The sequence below is a fragment of the Hippoglossus stenolepis genome, chromosome 15 (assembly GCF_022539355.2).
Source record: "Hippoglossus stenolepis isolate QCI-W04-F060 chromosome 15, HSTE1.2, whole genome shotgun sequence".
Lineage (NCBI taxonomy): Eukaryota > Metazoa > Chordata > Actinopteri > Pleuronectiformes > Pleuronectidae > Hippoglossus > Hippoglossus stenolepis.
In genome coordinates this window covers 24,602,419-24,622,057 of record NC_061497.1, presented here as the reverse complement: position 1 = coordinate 24,622,057, position 19,639 = coordinate 24,602,419, and the positions used below count along the sequence as shown (strand labels likewise).

General features: G+C 42.2%; 2 protein-coding genes across 2 annotated transcripts; one reads left to right on the top strand and one right to left on the bottom strand.

Annotated features, from left to right (window-relative positions):
• Positions 1-453: 453 nt before the first annotated feature.
• Positions 454-6,557, bottom strand: im:7136398 (schwannomin-interacting protein 1). The gene is made up of 7 exons (XM_047343569.1): positions 6,168-6,557; positions 5,507-5,703; positions 4,324-4,433; positions 4,046-4,127; positions 3,236-3,334; positions 2,548-2,665; positions 454-2,080 (listed from the first exon to the last, which is right to left on the bottom strand). The coding sequence occupies exons 2-7, from the start codon at positions 5,693-5,695 to the stop codon at positions 1,986-1,988; spliced, it is 693 nt and encodes a 230-aa protein (XP_047199525.1). The 5' UTR covers positions 5,696-5,703; positions 6,168-6,557; the 3' UTR covers positions 454-1,985.
• Positions 6,558-9,192: 2,635 nt separating this feature from the next.
• LOC124854913 (P2R1A-PPP2R2A-interacting phosphatase regulator 1) lies at positions 9,193-16,323 on the top strand. The gene is made up of 9 exons (XM_047343628.1): positions 9,193-9,944; positions 10,830-10,914; positions 11,448-11,504; positions 11,585-11,631; positions 11,998-12,055; positions 12,284-12,348; positions 12,432-12,487; positions 13,081-13,165; positions 15,133-16,323. The coding sequence occupies exons 1-9, from the start codon at positions 9,856-9,858 to the stop codon at positions 15,254-15,256; spliced, it is 666 nt and encodes a 221-aa protein (XP_047199584.1). The 5' UTR covers positions 9,193-9,855; the 3' UTR covers positions 15,257-16,323.
• Positions 16,324-19,639: the final 3,316 nt, after the last annotated feature.

Below are 19,639 nucleotides of genomic sequence, written 5' to 3'. Positions count from 1 at the left end.
GGGGCCCAGACCTCCAGGGGCCACAGACCTCCAGGCTTCTATACTACTTCATTAATTGCCACCATCTTTACTGTTGTGGTGACGAGTTCTTAAAACCTAAATTGTTGTATATAGAATTTTTTCAAAGTTGTATTTTATGAAACAATTTCTATTTCTATTTGAGCAAAGACAGAAAACATCTCGTGTTGTTCCATCAAATAGAAAACCGTTATTTCTGCCATTATTTGTGGACTTTCTGGGTTTAAAATTAAAAAAATTATAATTATTTTCTGTCATTCAAATAATAATTTAATAATTTCAGGTCCCCAGATTCCTGATGTTGTTGGATAACGACTCGATGACCTGAGACGCCGAGTTTCTTTGAACATTTACACAGATTGTGGTTAAAATAAAATGATAAATATAGTATATAAATAGTTTATTTCTAACAATTAAAAGACACAAAAACACAACTCGTCTTTGCCTTAAAATATATTTCAGAATTAATGTTTACATTCACAAATACTATTGAAATTAATTCATTTACATTTTAAAACAACCTGTTTACTTTATAATTTAATATTTTGACTTTGCACTTTATTCTTCACTGTGTTACCATGGTGACATATTGAATTATAATGACGTTTCAGTGACTTTAAATATTTACACTTATGGAAATAAAAAAGTTGACAGACACAATATTACGACATTCAGATCAATGAAAGAAAATGATCAGTATGGATAAATCATTTCTTTCTGATTAAGGAGGACGTCACCAGTGGTGTTTTATAAAAGCCACAGTTTAAACCATGTAAATATTCTTATACAGTTCAATAAAAATATAACTTCAAAAAGGTTCAGAGAAGAAAACACAGAAAACTTGTTATTTAAGTGGATTATTCCCTTTAGGAGTAAACAGTCACTGCTGCTTGTACCTGAAGTGTTTTCATTTCAAGAGAAATGACACAGAAAGGATTTGTTCTGTTATATAATAATTACTGTTATAAATTTGAACTACATTTGTTCTTGAAATCAAATACAAACTATTTTAAATTTGTCATCATCTACGCTTCATATATCGACATTTGGCTGAAATTCAGATTTTGATTTCAGGAAAACAACCAAAATATAGAGGATCAGTTTTCTCTGTTTTCTTGCTACAGAAGCTGTTTGTTCCCTTTTTATATCCACAGGTTCGACTAAAGAAGACAAATACACAATACAACTTCAATAGAAACCACATGTTTGTCAAAAAGATTCTAGACAAAGTCAAAAGTGACACAAACATCTGGAGGATTTTTGAATAAAATTTGATCCCAAAGACTTTTCATTGAGTTTTTTTCCCTCAAATATAAAAATACTCTGGATGTTAAAGTTTTTCATCAAACTGATGACGAACGTTCTGACGGATTTTAACTACCTGAGAAAAATGACATTTAAGTTCAAGACAAAAACCGATGTTTAAACTGGAATCGACACGAAACACTTCATCTCTTATTGTTCTATTTCTTATTGAAGTGAAATCACTTGTTTGTCTCATTTCGATTCTTTTTAAATCGGAGTCGGTTTCAAATCATGTCCTGGTGTCGTAAGGCACAATCCAAGTTGTGTTCGAAAATGTTCGAAAATGTGCTGATTCCGAAACATTTGAAGTTTTGTCTCCATCATAAACGATTCAAAGTGAATTACACGAGGTTCAGGAGAAACACGTGTTTGTGGTCGTTCAGGCGTCGTTCAGCTCCGACCTCGTACGACTCATCCCGTCAAACCACCACCGCTGTTAGTGAGTTAGTTCGTAGACATGCCGGAGCTTTCCGAAGAGTTCTTCTCTTCAACTCGACCGTCCGCTCGTGTCTCCGTCTTGTCTTCCATGATGCTGGTGATTTGTCCGTTTGAATTAGCTGGTTAAAGGTAAACGACTCCTGTGCCAACGTGGACGAGCCGGCCGACCTCGTCCCGGCGTGGTCACATGTAGATGTGGTGGAAACGTGTGGACATGTGTGGTGTTAGGTCAGGTCCTGGACGTCCAGCAGCATGGCGTCCTGCTTCGTCCTCAGCTGGTCTCGTACCAGCAGGTGAGCGACCAGCTCCGAGCTCAGAGCTGCAACAAAACCAACGACATCCAAACCAAGGTCAGCAGGACAAAGAGCCTCCACAGGGGGCGCCACCGAGCCGAAGGGACTGGGGCTGATCAGAGTGAATTCAACAGCTGTTCATGAAACTGATTCACTGTGTGTGTGTGTGTGTGTGTGTGTGTGTGTGTGTGTGTGTGTGTGTGTGTGTGTGTGTGTGTGTGTGTGTGCTCTTGTACAGCTATCTTTGTGAGGACCAGTTTGAGTCTACAACCTACGGAGAGAGGACCTTTGGCCGGTCCTCACTTTGTGACCCCCCCCCCCCTTTAATGGACTGTTTGGGGGTTAAGACCTGGTTTAAGGGTTAGAATCAGGTTTAGGTTTTCTTAGTTTGGATGGTTAGGGTTAGGGAATGCATTATGCCAATGGGTGTCCTCACTAAGAAGCTGTACAAACGTGTGTGTGTGTGTGTGTGTGTGTGTGTGTGTGCACGTACCGTGCACTTCCTGTTGAAGTGACGCTCTCGAGCTGCTGAGCTGCTGCACTGAACACTCATCCAGCTCCCAACGCTCCAGATGTTTACGCCTGGCAACAGTGCTGCTGCCGGCCAGATGCTGCAACACACACACACACACACACACACACACACACACACACACACACACACACACACACACACACACACACACACACACACACACACGTTGATAAATCCAGATGTGTCCAGGACATGTGTAGTGATTCATTATATTATTGGTAATTATTGATCAATACAACTGAGAAGTAAACATAATATAAAGAAATATATAATATAATGGGGATAACAATAATTTCATGAACTTAATAAATAATTCTGGGTCTAATTGTTTGACTTATTTAACTTAAAGGTTCAGTTTGTAAGATTCAGGTGAAATCTGAAATATTGTTAGAAACTGAATGTAAAATAATCCTAGTGATGTTTTCACTAGTTTCATCTAAATTATACAAGTTGTTGTTTTCTTTATGCTAGAGTGTGTGAAGGGTGTTCCGCTGCAACATGACACTTCACCACTAGATGTCACTACATTCTACACACTGAACCTTTAAGACTTTTTAAAACCTCCTCAGACCTTTTTCTCCAGACCTGCATCTACATCACTTTTTGTTATTCGTTTTGTTCTCGTTCCTCTTTTCTCTCCTTTCACCTGCTTCTCCTTCTGTTCCGCCAGCAGTTCATCTCTCAGCGTCCTCAGAGCGGTGGCCACTTCCTGTTTCAGCCCATTGCGCTCTGTTCCCATGGCAACCTGAAGGAGACATAAGGTCAGAGGTCAGATGAAGGCGAAGTCAGCACATCTGAAACAACAGCTCAGATTAGAAATAAGAAGAAAACTAAAACAAGCCTGGCTTTTATAAATGTGACATTAAGTTAGGTTCAAGTTTTCTACGACTTCCTGTTCTCTGACTCAATACAAGTTTAACATCATGATGAAATGAAGACAGATTGTTAAACAGTTCCCTGTGTTTTCTGATTTCACTCATACTGTATTTTATTTTGAAAAACTTAATATAACATTTAACATTTGACAAATTTAAGCTTTTCTTCAGTGTCTGGTATCAAAAAGCATCTGGATGAGGTTTCAGACTCGTCTGTGTTTGTGTGGCTCAGTGTCGATTGTCCTGCCGCCCAGCAGGAGGCGGTGGTGCACCAGGAGAAACCCCTCTGACCTTTAACAGCTGAGGAGCGACTTGGATTCAGACACAGTTTAAAGTTTGTCTCTGTCATGAACAATATATTTGTGTGAAGGTTCAGCTGCTGTTTTCACGAGGACAGATGTGGACAGATGTGTTTTTCACCAAATCACATTTCAGCCTCAAAAGCTTCTTTTTACATCTGAGCATCAACAACACGTGACGAGACTCCGACAGAGAATCTGCCTGGTGATAAAGATCCGGAGCCTCGGTCGGCAGAGAAGGGAGCAGTGACTTGTTAAAGAGACGACAGGAAGTGACATCACCTTTTGGTTGCTTCCATCGTCCTCGTCTTCACTGTCGCTGCTGTTGATGAAGCAAAGCTGCAGGTTCCTGTGGTTGAGGAACCTGAGGACAGAACAGGAGCAGAACTGAGTCCACGTGTACAGAACATAGACAAAGATGGAAACATCCAACGCCCCCTGGAGGCTGACTGCAGTACAGGTCATAAACATTATTTTAGGTAGATTATATAATAATTAATAAACTGAGATGTTCTGAGACCCGCAGCCTCCACAGAACAAACATCACAGCTGTGCGTTACCGTGACGTGACGACAGCCACTCTACACCTTCTCAAGTCTCCCTCCTCTTCCTCCCAGACGTCTCTCCACACTCCCCCCTGACTCTCCTCCTTCCTCACCCCTGTTCCCCTCTGCAGGAACACAGGACAACACAGGTTTTATGATGAAATCTCAGCCACATCATCCGACAACACATGGAATAAAACTCTAAATAGATTCAGAACATCTTCATCATCAGGAAAACACTGACAGATGAATAAATCATGGATTTGTGCGTAAAAGCAGCAGAACTGATCAAATCAGAAAGAAACAGGTCCGAGTGTGAGCAGAAATCTGATCTGAGGCCTGACGTTTGTTTCAAATCACTGAGAGTGAAAATGGACATCTGTCCATCACGGCTCTTTATGTTCGTTTTGACTCTTTTTTTTCAGACCTGTACTGAAGTTCCTGAAATGTTCCTCACATGTTCCTCACATGTTCCTCACATGTTCCTGGCATGTTCTGGAGGTTCTGGATGTGAGAACAAATGTCTGAGTCAGTGTCTCTGGACATGTTCTGGATCTTCTCCTGCAGCCTCCTAGTAAAATGTGTGTAACATGTCAGAGTGAGTCCATGTGAGGAAACAGCAGGACAATGTCCTGAAGCTTCCCAGAGAGCGAGTGGACGTGTTGATGAGGTTTCTAACACGTGACGGACGTGAAGCTGGAAGAACACAAACATCTCAGGATGAAGAAGAGGAGCCGTACACGTAGAAGACGAAGACGTCCACTTGGAAACACGAGGAGGTTCCAGATCTTTTGGTGATGAGGGCCGACGCCGGTGTGGATGAGCTGTAAACAACAACACTGATCTTTCCACAGCAGAGTTTATACGTCATGTCCGGCCTCCTGCTGCTCTACAGGCTCCGCCCCTGCTGCTCTACAGGCTCCGCCCCTCGCCTGATGTTCCCACATGTTCCTGTTTGAACGAGTCGGGACCCAACAACCTGCTGCTGCTGCTTCACAAACACTAACTACAGGAAAGTTCATATCAGAAAACATCTTCTGTGTTCGTTGTCTTGTCAAAGCTTCATGTTTACACTCTCCAGGAAGGCGGTACAACGCAGAGGTTTATGGGAAATGTAGTCTGTGAGATAACTGCTCTCTGACTCAAACACTGAAGAAACATCATCTGGTAAATTCCACCACTCTAGTTCACAGCTGACCTTTGACCTCTCCCTCCTCTCCTGCTCCTGTTTCTCCAACTCAGCGATCCGCTGGCTCAGGTCCTCCCAGTGGATGATGGGAAGGTCCTGGTAGTCCACAGGAGACGCCACTGCCACGTGAGGATGAAGCTGCTTCTCCTCCTCCTCCTCCTCCTCCTTCTCTTCAGCCGTCTCTTTCTCTCCCTCCATCGAAAGCTCTGCAAACAACAACAGAACAAGATTCAAAAATAAAGAATGAAAAAAATCAAGAGACAGAAAAGCTAAAGTTTTCAAAACTACTTTTATGTGATTTATCTATATTTGATTTATGAACAATGATTAAATACAAGCGCTCATCAAGTAAAATATATGTGATATTAATCTTTAGGCCTTGTTCTGATGTATGTGATTTGTCCTTTGTATTGATTCTTACAGATGTAAGTAAGAACATTTACTTCAGTACACTTTCTATCTGTCTCTTCTCTCAGTATAAACCAGTTTGGGTTTAAATCGGTTTCAAGTTGGATGAAATCTCTTTAATCCAGTTTTTTAAGCAGTATTCAAACCCTTTTTTGAACCGGATTGACCCCGGCTGTGTGGAGCTGAAGTGTCCGGGCCTCAGTGCCTCTCCTCCGGGTGCAGTTGTTTACCAGCAGCGGGACACTCGGAGGTTTTCACCCACCTTCCAGTCACGTCCTCGCGGCTCCGGAGCTCGCCGACATGTCGCTGTCCTTCCCCCCGCGGCTCCCTCTCGTCCTCCGGGTCCACAGAGCGGGACCGACCGCTGAGTTTAGACGGTTTAAAGAAGAATAAATGAACCGTCCCCCGCCCTCTGCTCCCCGGCCCTCAGCCCTTCCTGTCCCCCTCCTGGAGGAGCACGGAGGAGCACGGAGCTCCGGGCGGAGAGCGGCGGGCACCGGGACAGGTCACCAGGAGCCGCCGGGACTAGTTAGAGTTAAAGTTAGTTAGTGGAGACGTAGTTACTTCTGTGACGTAGACACGACGTCAGAGGAGCTGGATTCCCGCCACAGAATTAAAGATGTGAAATCCAAGAACGTAAACAAGTCTAAAATGAGACCAGGCCCCCCCCCCCCAACAGGTTTTAACTTTTACTCAGTCAACGAACTCATGATTTTTTCCCCAGGACTTTCAAATAAACCTGAAAGTCTTCATTGTCGTTTTTTAACCTAAATGTCCACTACCAGATTCCCCCTTTGTGTGTGCTGTTTAGGGTTTGTGCGTGAGAACGTGAAACGGCTCCGAGGAGGATATCAGACATTTAGGCTAAAACTCGTTTGGAGTCGTATATGAATGTCGGGCCTCACGGACACTTGGATGACACCAGGCGTTTCAGTGAACTGTCCCTTTAAGCTTTGTCTTCTGTCTGGACCTGGACCTGGACCTGGACCGTCTGGTGAATCTGAGTAGAGGCAGTGAACGAGTTAAAGCCTCCTGGTGTCGGGTTTCACCATTTTTCAGAGATGACGACTCAAAGCAGATGGAGAGATTCACAACAACAGAGCAAACGTTTGTACAACATTCTAACATCACGTTAACACTCTAACATCACATTAATACATTTTATTAATAAAGATTTATTAAATAAATACACAGAATTATTCATGTTTGTGTTGTTCTTTATTGTGAGTTCATATTGTCCACCCAAAGTTTGAGAAATAGTTTCTTTGACATTTTAGGGGGGTTGTAGGTGCAGGATTTTATTTATTCATATGCTTATATTTATATAAATTGATTAAATGATCATCCAACTCAAATCTTTCAAATCCCGGTCACTACTGGTGTTCCCCAGGGTTCTGTCCTGGGGCCCCATCTTCTGTAAATGTAACATTAATTTCCATTGCTATGTGGATGACACCCAGCTCTACCTGTCCACCAAACCTACCTCCATCCTCCCGCCTACCTCCCTCTCTGATTGCAGCAGGAAATCAAACCCTGGTTCTCCTGGAACTTCCTCAAACTCAACAGTGATAAAACCCAGGTTCTCCTTGTTGGCACCAAATCCACCTTAACAAAATCAGACAGCTTTACCTTGACCGTTGATAATTCCTGAAACAATAAACTGTTTTTAAGATTCTGCTCTTCACTTTTAAGGCTGTACATAATCTCACTCCTCTTTACCTTTCACAACTCCTGCACATCTCAGGTCTTCTTCTTCCATTCACCTCACTGTATCACCTGCCCGCTTGACCACCATGACATCTAGAGCCGCTCTGCTCCCCTCCTCTGGAACCCCGCCCCCCCGACATCAATGAATCATCAATCAAATTATATTTGTATAACCCATATTCACAAATCCCAGTTTGTCTCATGGTCTTTAACAAGGTGAGACGTCCTCTGTTCTTAACCCTCAACAAGAGTCAAACTACTAAAACCTTTAACAGGAAGGTAGAAACCTCAGAGACACATGTGAGGATCCGTCTCCCAGGACGGACACAAGTGCAATAGATGCCACGTGGAACAGATCAGGATCCACCATCAGGATCAGGATCCACCATCAGGATCCACCATCAGGATCCACCATCAGCATCAGGATCCACCATCAGGATCAGGATCCACCATCAGGATCCACCATCAGGATCAGATCCACCATCAGGATCCACCATCAGGATCCACCATCAGCATCAGGATCCACCATCAGGATCAGGATCCACCATCAGGATCCACCATCAGGATCCACCATCAGGATCAGGATCCACCATCAGGATCAGGATCCACCATCAGGATCCACCATCAGGATCAGGATCCACCATCAGGATCCACCATCAGGATCAGGATCCACCATCAGGATCCACCATCAGGATCCACATCAGACAGGATCACCTCGACGGAGGATCCACCATCAGGATCAGGATCCACCATCAGGATCAGGATCCACCATCAGGATCCACCATCAGGATCCACCATCAGGATCAGGATCCACCATCAGGATCAGGATCCACCATCCACCAGCATCTGTAACATTGACTCTCTCCCTTTTCAATCAATCTATTGAAACTGGCAGATTCAGTCTGATTGTTTTACATTTGTCCAAACTACATATTGTTTGATTCACTGTTCATTTTATTGATCTTTTTGACACATTGTTTTATCTCTGCCTTGTATGGTGCCTTTAAATAAAATGTATTATTAATATTATCTGCAATAACTAATAAGTTGTTTTAAATTGTATTTTCAAGCAAAAAATACTAAATATTGTCTGAACTCCGCTTCTGAAGATTCTCTTCATCACAGGAAACATTCAAACCAAATTCAGCTCTGGATCGTTTTGTTTTGTTAAAGTTTTTAATAAATGAGGCGACACAAATCCAGCTCCAACAAAATATTAATTTAATGTGAATTTCTATAACATAAACTCATGACATCCTTCACTTTATGTTGTTCGTGTTGTAACTAGGGTTAGGGTTAACTTCTACATAAACTCTGTGAACAGTTGAACAGTTATTTCACACCTTCGTTGATCTTTGTCTCTTCCTGAGTCGGACTTTTATTGATCATCTGTATATTTAAATTCTCCTTTATCCACGTGAATATTATTTTTAGCCAAATGAGCCCAAACCTCCAGTTAACACTATAGATCATCTGAATCTATAGCGAACATATGTTTAAAGTATAATTATGTATAATAATGTTAAAGTATTAATGTTGATAAGCAGTCAGTGCTGTGTGTGGCCGGGCGGTGGCGCTGTTTCCTCAGATGCTGAACTCCGTGTATTAGGTGAAGGACTATGTTGTAAAAATCTTTCAAACTGTTTATTGTCGGTGACTCGGTTCTTCTCCCGGTTCTCTGCTCGGTGTGTCCCGGGCCCGTGACACCGGCTGCTCCTGGGGACTGTGGCCGCCCCGGGTGGGACAGTTCCGGGCAGCTGCTCCGAGGTTTTCTGCTCTGACTGGAGGTTTTTACCAAGTTAGCTCAACAGCTAATCCCAAAAGTCGCGTCACCTGTGCGGACCCGAATGAAAAGTTTCCCCGGAGACGGTGAAGCACCGCGGGACGTTCCACTCGGAGCTGGAGTGAAACTTCGTGCGGAATTCTTCACCTTGGCTTCGGATTTTAGTCGCTTTTACGCAGCCGTTAAATTTGCGTTAGAGAAGCCAGCGACTGACGCTCAGCTGCGGGTCTTTAATGTCCCTGAGCCGCGGGGACGCTCGGTTCAGGTGCTGTTAGCGGGGGGAGATGCGGTAGAGGGCGGGAGGCGCCGCTCCTCTGCCCGCTGACTCTGACACTCCGGGTCCGCTGCTCTGAGGCCTGCGGGTCAGGCTTCTACCGGGCTCGAGTAGAGCCCGACGCCGCCTTCAGAGGGTCGCAGGCCGGCTGGGGGCGCTGCCGCTGCCGGGCCCGCGCACCAGGTCATGGAGCGGATGGAGGTGGATCAGTGCGCAGGCGCAGGGGGCGGGGCGCTCCGCAGATCCAACAGCGCCCCCATGATCACCAGTGTCAGGTCAGTGGTATTACACCTAAACGTGCAGCTCCGAAGCTCTTTTAAAAACCGATGAATTCTTGTTTGGCTTGTTCCCATGACGCCACAAACATCTCTTTAAAAACACGGTCTCATTCCCACACAACAGTCTTTCATTCGGCTGGTTCGTAATTCAACCAGCTGCATCTTAATCCACTAAAATCTAAACTTGTTTTCATAGTTCAAAGTGTTTTGTCATATACAGCCCTGTGCATGAAATTCTTACTTTGCCTTCTGCTACACGTACCGTGCTTTAAGAGTTTTAAAATACAATAAAAATACAAAATATATATCAACGTAAGACAAACATGGCCTGTTTTTGTTGTTGCTTCTTTACCATATTCATTCTACAGCTGTTCACTGTTTGTACAAATTACTTTTTATTGATGTCTGCAGTGACAAAGATTAATAAAACATTTAGTAACTAGTATTTCCCCCTTTTTCATTAGTCATTGGAATCATAATCTTAATTATGTAATTACATGTAAATTAGAACAGTTTGTTCTCTAACTATTGTTTGTTATGTGTGAATTGCTCCTAATTTGGTTGTAATGTCGATCAAGGAATCGTATCTTTCGAAAAAGTAACTGGATTCACATCTGAAGAAAAGGCTTATTTTATTATGTGTGAGCTGCTGTGGTTTCATTTACATTTCATCTCAAAAATCTAAAGTCTTTTTTGTGGGAATTTATCTTAACAATTGATTTCAAGTGAGTAAATAATCAGAAGATCAACTGGTCATTTGAAATGTTTGTGTCGTGACAAAAGTTACTTCAAATCAAACAGAATTTTGTTGATAGATGTATTCCCCTGTTGTGTTTGTCTTTACCGTCTCTCACTCTCTCTGTTTATCAATGTCTCTCTCAGTGATGGGATGACCGTCTTTAGTCCCGTATCCTCTGCTCGATACCGACGCAGCAGCGTTTCCATCAACCCCAGCTGTCCGTCACAGGTCGGTGTCGGAGAACAACCCCCATCACCTCTTCACGTTAATCTGCACTTTAACATGTCGGTGTCTTGTCTGAACTGAACAAAGGTCTATCAAAGACAAATATTAAATTAAATCCACTTGTACAAAATTCAGAAACTGTGATAAATATCTCAGGTCATGTTTTAATGTAGAAACACTGAAAGAGATCAACCTGCTGCTTTTATTTTGAAAGAAAGAGTTGGTAACAGTCAGTGCAGCTGCTTTTATTTTGAAAGAGCATGGTGGGTAATCGACCTGGTATAGCAGTACCTCCAGGAACGGTGCACCAACACAGTATATGGCAGTGATGCACCTTGATGTTGGTTGCCACCCGCCAATAAACCAAACAAAGAAGAAGCTGATCCCATACAGTTCAGCTACTTTTATTCTGAAAGAACAGGAGCAGCTCTTACATGTGTATTCAGGTGTGTTAGTGTGGACAGAGGTTGTCACTCGTGTGGATGAACCTTCATTTTTTTGTTCATCTCATCGTTCTGTTTCTTGTCGTCTTTCAGCTCATCCCTCTCTCTCCGTTCTCTCTAAGCGGAGACAGACTCGACCAGAAGAGACAGGTGAGGACGGAGACACTGATACAAACCTTCATCATACCTGACGTCACCATGTTAATAACAGCTGATTGTGTTGGTCACAGGAGGAGAACATGGAGACAACGCTTAGAGGAAGTCTGCACAGGCTCAGGTTTGACACTGACATCATCACTGTTCACCTGGTTAATGACTGTAACCAACTGACTAACCATTAACCAGCTGTAAATAAACAAAACCAGCTGTTACTAATCATTAACCAGCTGTAACTAACCAAAACCAGCTGTTACTAATCATTAACCAGCTGTAACTAACCAAAACCAGCTGTTACTAACCAAAACCAGCTGTTACTAATCATAAACCGCCTGTAACTAACCCGTAACCAGCTGTAGCTAACAATTAACCAGCTGTAACTAAACAAAACCAGCTGTAACTAACCATAAACCAACTAACTAACCATAAACCAGCTGTAGGTAACCATTAACCAGCTGTAACTAGCCACCTCCCCCTCCTCCCACAGTGCTTCCAGTCTGATTCCGGTTCCTCCCGTCAGTCAGTGGCATGAACACACTTCAACTGTGAGTATCTCTTCATACTCTTATTGTGGCAGTGTTTAGTTCTGGTTCCTGTTAGGACGTTTGATTCACTTCATTTCCTGTTCCAGGTCAGACCATTTAAACTGAATCCACATTAGAAACAGAGTGAATCCAGATCAGACTGTTCAGATTGATCCAGTTTCGAGCTTTCAGTGTAAATCCAGGTCAGAGGTTTCAGACTGAATCCAGATGTTTCTTTATTTTCTTCAGTGGTTTCAGTCGCAGGACAGCGGCGTCACACCAAACTCCTCCCCTAGTCCCACCCGGCGGTTCAGGTGCGTCACAGATAAACACGTTAAAACACATGAAGTTATCTTTATTCTGTTTCATGATGAATCGTGTTTTCACTGTTCTACAGACCCACAGTCAACACCACAGTCAGGGTTCCTGTACTGACTCCACTGAAGAGGAAAGGTAACAAATCTCTTTATATATTAACACAATTAATGAGTGTATATAAAGACCATCAGCAGCCACTTCCTGCCACTGTACAAAGGTGAAGCTAAAATAACAGAATATGAACCCTGCCATGTTGTGGTGTCTTCTGTGTAGTGACCAGCAGGGGGCGACTCCACTGGTAGTTTCTATAGACGTCTATAGAAAGTGACTTCTCACTTTATAACGTCAGGAAACATTCAGGAGTTTCTGTCTCAGTCTCTAGTTTCAAGTCTTCTTCAAACAGCTGATGTTCATTTAGTGAATTATGATCATTTAGAGTCAAACAGACCATAAAGCACCGGATGTGTTGGGGGGGGGGGGATACCACAGTGTGATTGACAGCTAGTACCGTCCAATGGGTGCATGTGGGCTTGTCCTCAAACGCTCAGTCAGGCTCCACCCCCCCCGCTCCTCCAAATATGGTTACTTCTGGTTTCAAAAAACCAAGATGGCGCAGAACAAACTGAGGCTTCAGAACAGAAACTCACAGACCAACGGGTGACGTTACATGTTTCAGACATGTAAAAACACATTGTTGTTTTTTTAATCTGTGAGCTTTGGTTGATCAGGTGGAGTCGAGTCCGACGGACCACCAAAGAAGCTTTTTGTTGCAGGGATAACAGACCCCGCCCACCGCAGCAGCTACACGGTCAGGTGAGGATATCACCTGAAACACACACACACTGACATAACACATTCCCTAAGCCCTTACCTCGGGCTGGGCCATAAAACGATAAAGATAATTATTGCGATATACCTTTTCCTCGATAGAAATCGAAGACATGTCGACATAACGTGGATAGAACTCATCCCATCCATGTTTTGACAGACAACACGAACAGCCAGTAGATAGATGTACGTCATTGATCCCAGTTTGGGAAATGATTGTGTCCCATCGGCCGGTCATTGCACATAGAGCAAAGAACAAAAGGCTAAATACAAAAGACAAGAAAAGAGACAAGCGTGCAAAATTGCAGTAGTCGTTTGAACATGTCTAAAATAAATAAATATGAATATGATCTGTGCAAAGAATGTATCCACAGTTACGGTAGGAGTAATATTGAGTTTTGCTGTGGACAGAAACTAAAGGGCTCATGGTTTTGAGGGTTGATAATGATAGTAGCGCTGCGCCGAACCAATCACGTGACTGGAACATTTCATTAGTAACATTTGTGCTGCTATGAAAGTTTCAAATGGGTCAAAGTGGACAGAAGATGGAGTGGGGACGTCTTTCGCCACCACTTCATTTTTCTCACTTTTTATACAGGAAGCCTGTTTAGTTTGGTTCCTGCCTCAACCTGCTTCTTCTTCATCCTTTACCACCCGTCCTCAGTCTGGAGCTCAGTTCATACAGCAACAGACTCCACGGCTCAAATCTCAGCTAAGACATCACTGAGTACCTGGTGGACAGGAATGCTCTACATACCTAAGAGCCCCCCCAACCATACCTAACCTTAACTATACCTAACCTTAACCATACCTAACCTTAACTATACATAACCTTAACCACACCTAACCTTAACTATACCTAACCTTAACCACACCTAACCTTAACCATACCTAACCTTAACTATACCTAACCTTAACCACACCTAACCTTAACTATACCTAACCTTAACCATACCTAACCTTAACTATACCTAACCTTAACCATACCTAACCTTAACTATACCTAACCTTAACCACACCTAACCTTAACTATACCTAACCTTAACCACACCTAACATTAACCATACCTAACCTTAACTATACCTAACCTTAACTATACCTAACCTTAACCATACCTAACCTTAACTATACCTAACCTTAACCATACCTAACCTTAACTATACCTAACCTTAACTATACCTAACCTTAACTATACCTAACCTTAACCATACCTAACCTTAACCATACCTAACCTTAACTATACCTAACCTTAACCACACCTAACCTTAACCATACCTAACCTTAACTATACCTAACCTTAACCATACCTAACCTTAACCACACCTAACATTAACTATACCTAACCTTAACTATACCTAACCTTAACCATACCTAACCTTAACTATACCTAACCTTAACCATACCTAACCTTAACTATACCTAACCTTAACTATACCTAACATTAACCATACCTAACCTTAACCATACCTAACCTTAACTATACCTAACATTAACCATACCTAACCTTAACTATACCTAACCTTAACCATACCTAACCTTAACCATACCTAACCTTAACCATACCTAACCTTAACCACACCTAACCTTAACCACACCTAACCTTAACTATACCTAACCTTAACCATACCTAACATTAACCATACCTAACCCTAACTTATTATTTTTGGGACATGTAGATCCTACCACTAGTGCATCGTGAGCGGGGGGGTCTTTCTGTTGAGCCTCCTTAGCTCAGGGTTCGGAACCCGTTTAAGACGCCTTAATATATATAATCTATATATAAGTGACATAGATATAAAGTTACCTTGTTGCCTGTGCTCCTCTTGAACCTGATTCTTACCCTCAAAATGTCCTCACAAAGATATCTGTTCCAGGACACACACACACACACACACAAACGTGTCAAATGATGAATAAAATAAATTAATAAATCTCCTCCTCCTCCTCCTCAGTGTCTCTCAGTCGACGGCAGAGCCTCCACCAGCAGGGGGCGTCAGTCCTCAGTCCAGCCCTCTGTCCCTCTCCCCTCCCCCCTCCTTCACCCACTTCAGCTCCCACCAGCAACCTGGACATTAAACCCCGCCCCCCAACACCCGCCCTCATCGCACCTTATCCAGTGTTACTGTAAGTTCCGCCTCTTCCTGTCACCACATTTGATGGACAGAAGAACCACAGGAAGTTCAGAAGTGACAGAGACATTTCTTCACTTTCAGTTCAGCTCGTTGTCATGGAAACTCTGAGACTGAATCATCTGTTTGAAAATATAATCCCAGTTTCACTCTTCAGTTAATCTCATGTTGGACAAACATTTGTCGAACAGAACGACTTTTCCTTCCAGAGCAGGTCCTGACAGGAGCCCGGCCCTGAAATCAGTCGACCGACGTTCATCGGCGTCATGACAACAACATGAAGACAGTTTGGAGAAAGTCGGGACACAGGCCGGAAGTCTGTTTCTGTGAAGACGCATTCACAGTTGGTTTGTTGTCACAGAGACGAGGTGTTGAACCCGAGAATCAACGTGTTTGATTCAGATACGAAGAGGAAGTGAGTTTCACACGTTGAGAAGCACACGACCTGATGTTCAGCTCAGCGAAGACGTCCTGGCGCTTTCTCTGACAACGGGACAATCATGTCCAACATTGAAAGAGCCCGAGACTGATCTGACTCGTCGCTCTATAGTTTTATGAAGGCACAGATCGTCTCTGATCGATTATTGGACGTTTCTGAAGAAGCTACAAAAAAGTCTTGAGTTCTTATCAAGACTGAAAGAAGTTGATCTGAATCGTCCCTAAAGGAGTTGAAGCACTTCAGGTTCCACAGAAATCAGTCCAGTCGACTCCTGCAGGAAACAAACGGAACAGAAGCTTTACGTATTAAAACTTTTATCAAGATTAATTCAGAAAAGGTCCTGAATCCGGCATCATGAGGGTTCGTGATTCATCTGTAGCAAGAAAGACAGAAAATAAAGACGAGGACACGTCTCCACTTCCTCCTGAAATGAAGCTTAATATCTCAGATATGAACGCTGCCATCTTGTGGTGATGACGTCATTACAGTCAGAGTCTGTGCAGCAGTGATCGAGGGGTGGAGCCGTGGTATCAGGGTCCCGCCCACACACTCAACCAATCCTGAGTCAGTCTCAGCTGTCAATCATCACGTCTCAGCCTGTTTTTATATCATCAAATAACTGATTCAAACCAAACTGATCAGAAACTTGAACAAACATCAACGACCTGGAATGACAGAAACATCTTTACAAACATTTTTGACCTGTACTGCAGCCAGCCACCAGGGGGCGATCCAAGTGATTTGGCTTCACTTTTGCGAGCCTAAATGTCGTCCATCTTTATTATCGACTGATCAGCAGAGATGTTTATACACCAGCACTTCGTCAACTCAGAGAACCAGGGTTACACACTTCATCATCATCGTCATTATTTGTGTCGTTAAATTTCACGTTCTTTACATGTTTATCTCTGAAGATCACGACACAAATTATTATATAAAAAATCCAATGAAACAAAGAAACTACAAAGTTTTTGTTCACTGACGAAACTTTTTTCGTGTTTTAACGAAATGTTTCAGTGTCTGACCTCGACTGAAGCTTCCTCCTTTTTCGAGAAGAAAGTTGACGGACTTGAAGTCGTCTTGTTTGTTGCAGGACGTTTGACGAACTGGCTCCTGCTCAGTAGAAGCCGGTTGGTTTGTTTATAGTGTATCTATATGTGAATATTGACCGAGAGCAGCTGATTCGTTCTCACTTCAGCTGCAGTTTGATTGTAAATATTGAATCTGCAGAAACGACCATACTTTCAGATCAGAAGCCGACTTGGTTGTCGTGTTTTATGTCACTGTTACAAACAAAGTGAATCAAAGTGTTGACTGTGTCGTGGTTATTACCCATGATCCTCTGCTTCCTGACCCTGAAGAGCTGCAGCTGTAACAAATCCACCAAACTCTGTTCAGAATTCTTCATGTTTCTAAGTTTCCTGCTGAATATTGGAGATAAACTCTGGTTTTTAATAACTTCTGAGTGTTTCTAACTGATCTCAGTTCAGCTTCACTCTTCAGCTGCAGCTGGTTGTGACAGTTGAAGCTGACTCTCAGTCAGTTCTTCTCACAGGAGATGGAACCCACTCAGCAGAGTCACAGAGAACAGACGTTCAGGGAGAGAAGGAGGAAACTTTCTCATGTTCACACTCACACATCAGACTCACTTTCATCCAGCTGCTGCTTCAGGTAGAAAAGTTTATGCATAGATGCTTTAATTATATCGTGATGATATAAACTCATGTTGGCCACAAATGATTCAGAACGGACGATAATTCTAATTAAGTGAAACAGTTGTGAACTTTAATTTTGCACATATCTCCTGCACTGTTATATAGTCAGGAAATCTCCATATTGATATAAAGATGTCAAACATATCAGCAGCTCTGTGTCGTTCTGGGGTTTCATTCCAACATCTACAGACACGATCACGTTTGTGACCAAAAAACAATCCCTCAACAAAATGATCTGCTTCTTCTTCGTTTGGTTTATTATGTGTTGAAAATCATCAATCAACTAATTCAAACCCAACGTAATATATCCATCTTTATTTATGGTCTGTGATTCACATGTTGGATTTTTAAAAGAAAATTCACTGATGTGGATTTTTGACATTAGCGGCCGATGTTTTTTTGTCCTCAGAATAGATCGTAAAGTTTAATTCAAAGTTTCGGAGACGAGCTGCAGCAGCTTCCTGCTTCAGTGTCTTCGCTGTCGCTCATCGTTGTGCCTCAACATGTCGCCATCTTCAACGTCAGATCTGAGACTTTATTTTCATGAGATTTTTAGATTCATCTGACATGCTGCTTTATTTCTCGTGACTGTCTCAGTGAGTTTATCCTGCTTCTAAAAACACAAAATATTCCTCGTTAGCTTGGAGTCAGTCGTCGTTCAGACGTCGGACTCAGATCTTTATCAAATTAAGGCTTTAAAATGTGATGCTCGTTACGATAGCAAATATCTGGATTATTTTGTACGGTGTAAAAGCAATTCATTATTTGTTAATATCGCCCCCTATAGGCTGCATATCTCATGACAGTCTGTGCCTAGATCTTGTAATTTAACATCAACCTACGTGACTTTTCAACAATCTGTTTATAAGAAGGTTTTTCTTACAGGAGGAAAAATGACCTTAAATATTTAGGTTTTTGTCGCAGGATGGACGTAACGCCGCGCTAACGCCGCGCTAACGCCGCGCTGCCGAACGACTAAAGCTTTAACACCTTTGGAATTTTGCACTTTCAACATTCAAACTGTTTGAAGAGAAAAAGTTTTCACTCTGCGGGAGCCCGTACAAATTTCTGCTTTAAGTAAAGTTTTCACACCAAAATATAAGTTTTATAAAAACAATCGTAAAATAAGTTTGTGTGTTTTTATCTCGTTGTCAATTTTCTGTTCGTAACTGATTCAAATCTTCAGGAAGTCTCGTTTTAAATCCACTTCAGTTTTTCTTTGTTTCATTTAGAAAGTTTCCAAAATGTTTCTTATGAAAATATATTTCTAATAATTTGATTTCAAACATTTCGAATGACATGAAAAGGATCTTGTTAGTACGTAAAGAATGTTCTTTCTAGAACTTTAAGGTTCTTGTCTGAACACGAGATGGATGTTGTTGCCACAGGTTTTATTTTCTTGTTCTGCACGAACACAAACTTGTGGATTTAAGATGAAACCGGCGACAGGTTTTGTTCGTCCATGTGCTGATCAGGAAGTGAGTGTGGGGGCGCTGTTGTGTCTGTTTGCTGTCATGCAGACAGTCAATGGTTCTTCAGTATTTAAGTTTCACTCTGGCAGAACTAAGATCATTACGTTTTGTGCTAAGCTAACTAGCTAACCTGGTATTTAACAGATGAGTTTTATCGAACTCATTAATTTAACTCACCTGAAGAAACTCAACCTCTGAAACTATTTATCACTTTTAAGTCAAAAGAGAAACTTTGATTTTAAGTGAAAACGTACAAAGTTCTTGTGTCTTGAGGTTTTTCTTTACTTCATCTTCACCAGCTGATGATTTTTTTCTCGATTTAACTGAGCTGCGTTGTCGTTTATGATTTGAACCGCGACGTGTAACCGAAGAATTACAGCGACAGCTTCATCTTTGAGTTCAAATCATTCGTTAAGTGCTGAAAATCATCCAGAGTGAGATCCGACTTTAAAAAAGGGCTGCAACGTTTTATTCAACGTGAATAAGGGAACTAGAAGCATGAAAACACAAAGTATTTTTAAAGTGTAAATAGTTTTTCTTTCTTTTGGACAAATTCTCTACGTAAGATGGAGGAGATGTATTTTTATGCAACAGAATAATTCAAGTCTATATTCATGTGTTCATCCTCTCAGCTGTAAACATGATGCAGGATGACTTAGTTTTAATGGAAACATGTTCACATTATAAATAAATATAATGTATAT

Bases quoted from the DNA above. Each gene is read 5' to 3' on its own strand.
- im:7136398 (XM_047343569.1), bottom strand. From the start codon at position 5,695: ATGGAGGGAGAGAAAGAGACGGCTGAAGAGAAGGAGGAGGAGGAGGAG. The intron at 4,128-4,323 runs GTAACGCACAGC...TTCTGTCCTCAG, and splicing joins GTGGCTGTCGTCACGTCACG to GTTCCTCAACCACAGGAACC. The intron at 3,335-4,045 runs GTGATGTCACTT...TGTCTCCTTCAG, and splicing joins ACGATGGAAGCAACCAAAAG to GTTGCCATGGGAACAGAGCG.
- LOC124854913 (XM_047343628.1), top strand. From the start codon at position 9,856: ATGGAGCGGATGGAGGTGGATCAGTGCGCAGGCGCAGGGGGCGGGGCG. The intron at 10,915-11,447 runs GTCGGTGTCGGA...GTCGTCTTTCAG, and splicing joins ACCCCAGCTGTCCGTCACAG to CTCATCCCTCTCTCTCCGTT. The intron at 12,056-12,283 runs GTGAGTATCTCT...TATTTTCTTCAG, and splicing joins GGCATGAACACACTTCAACT to TGGTTTCAGTCGCAGGACAG.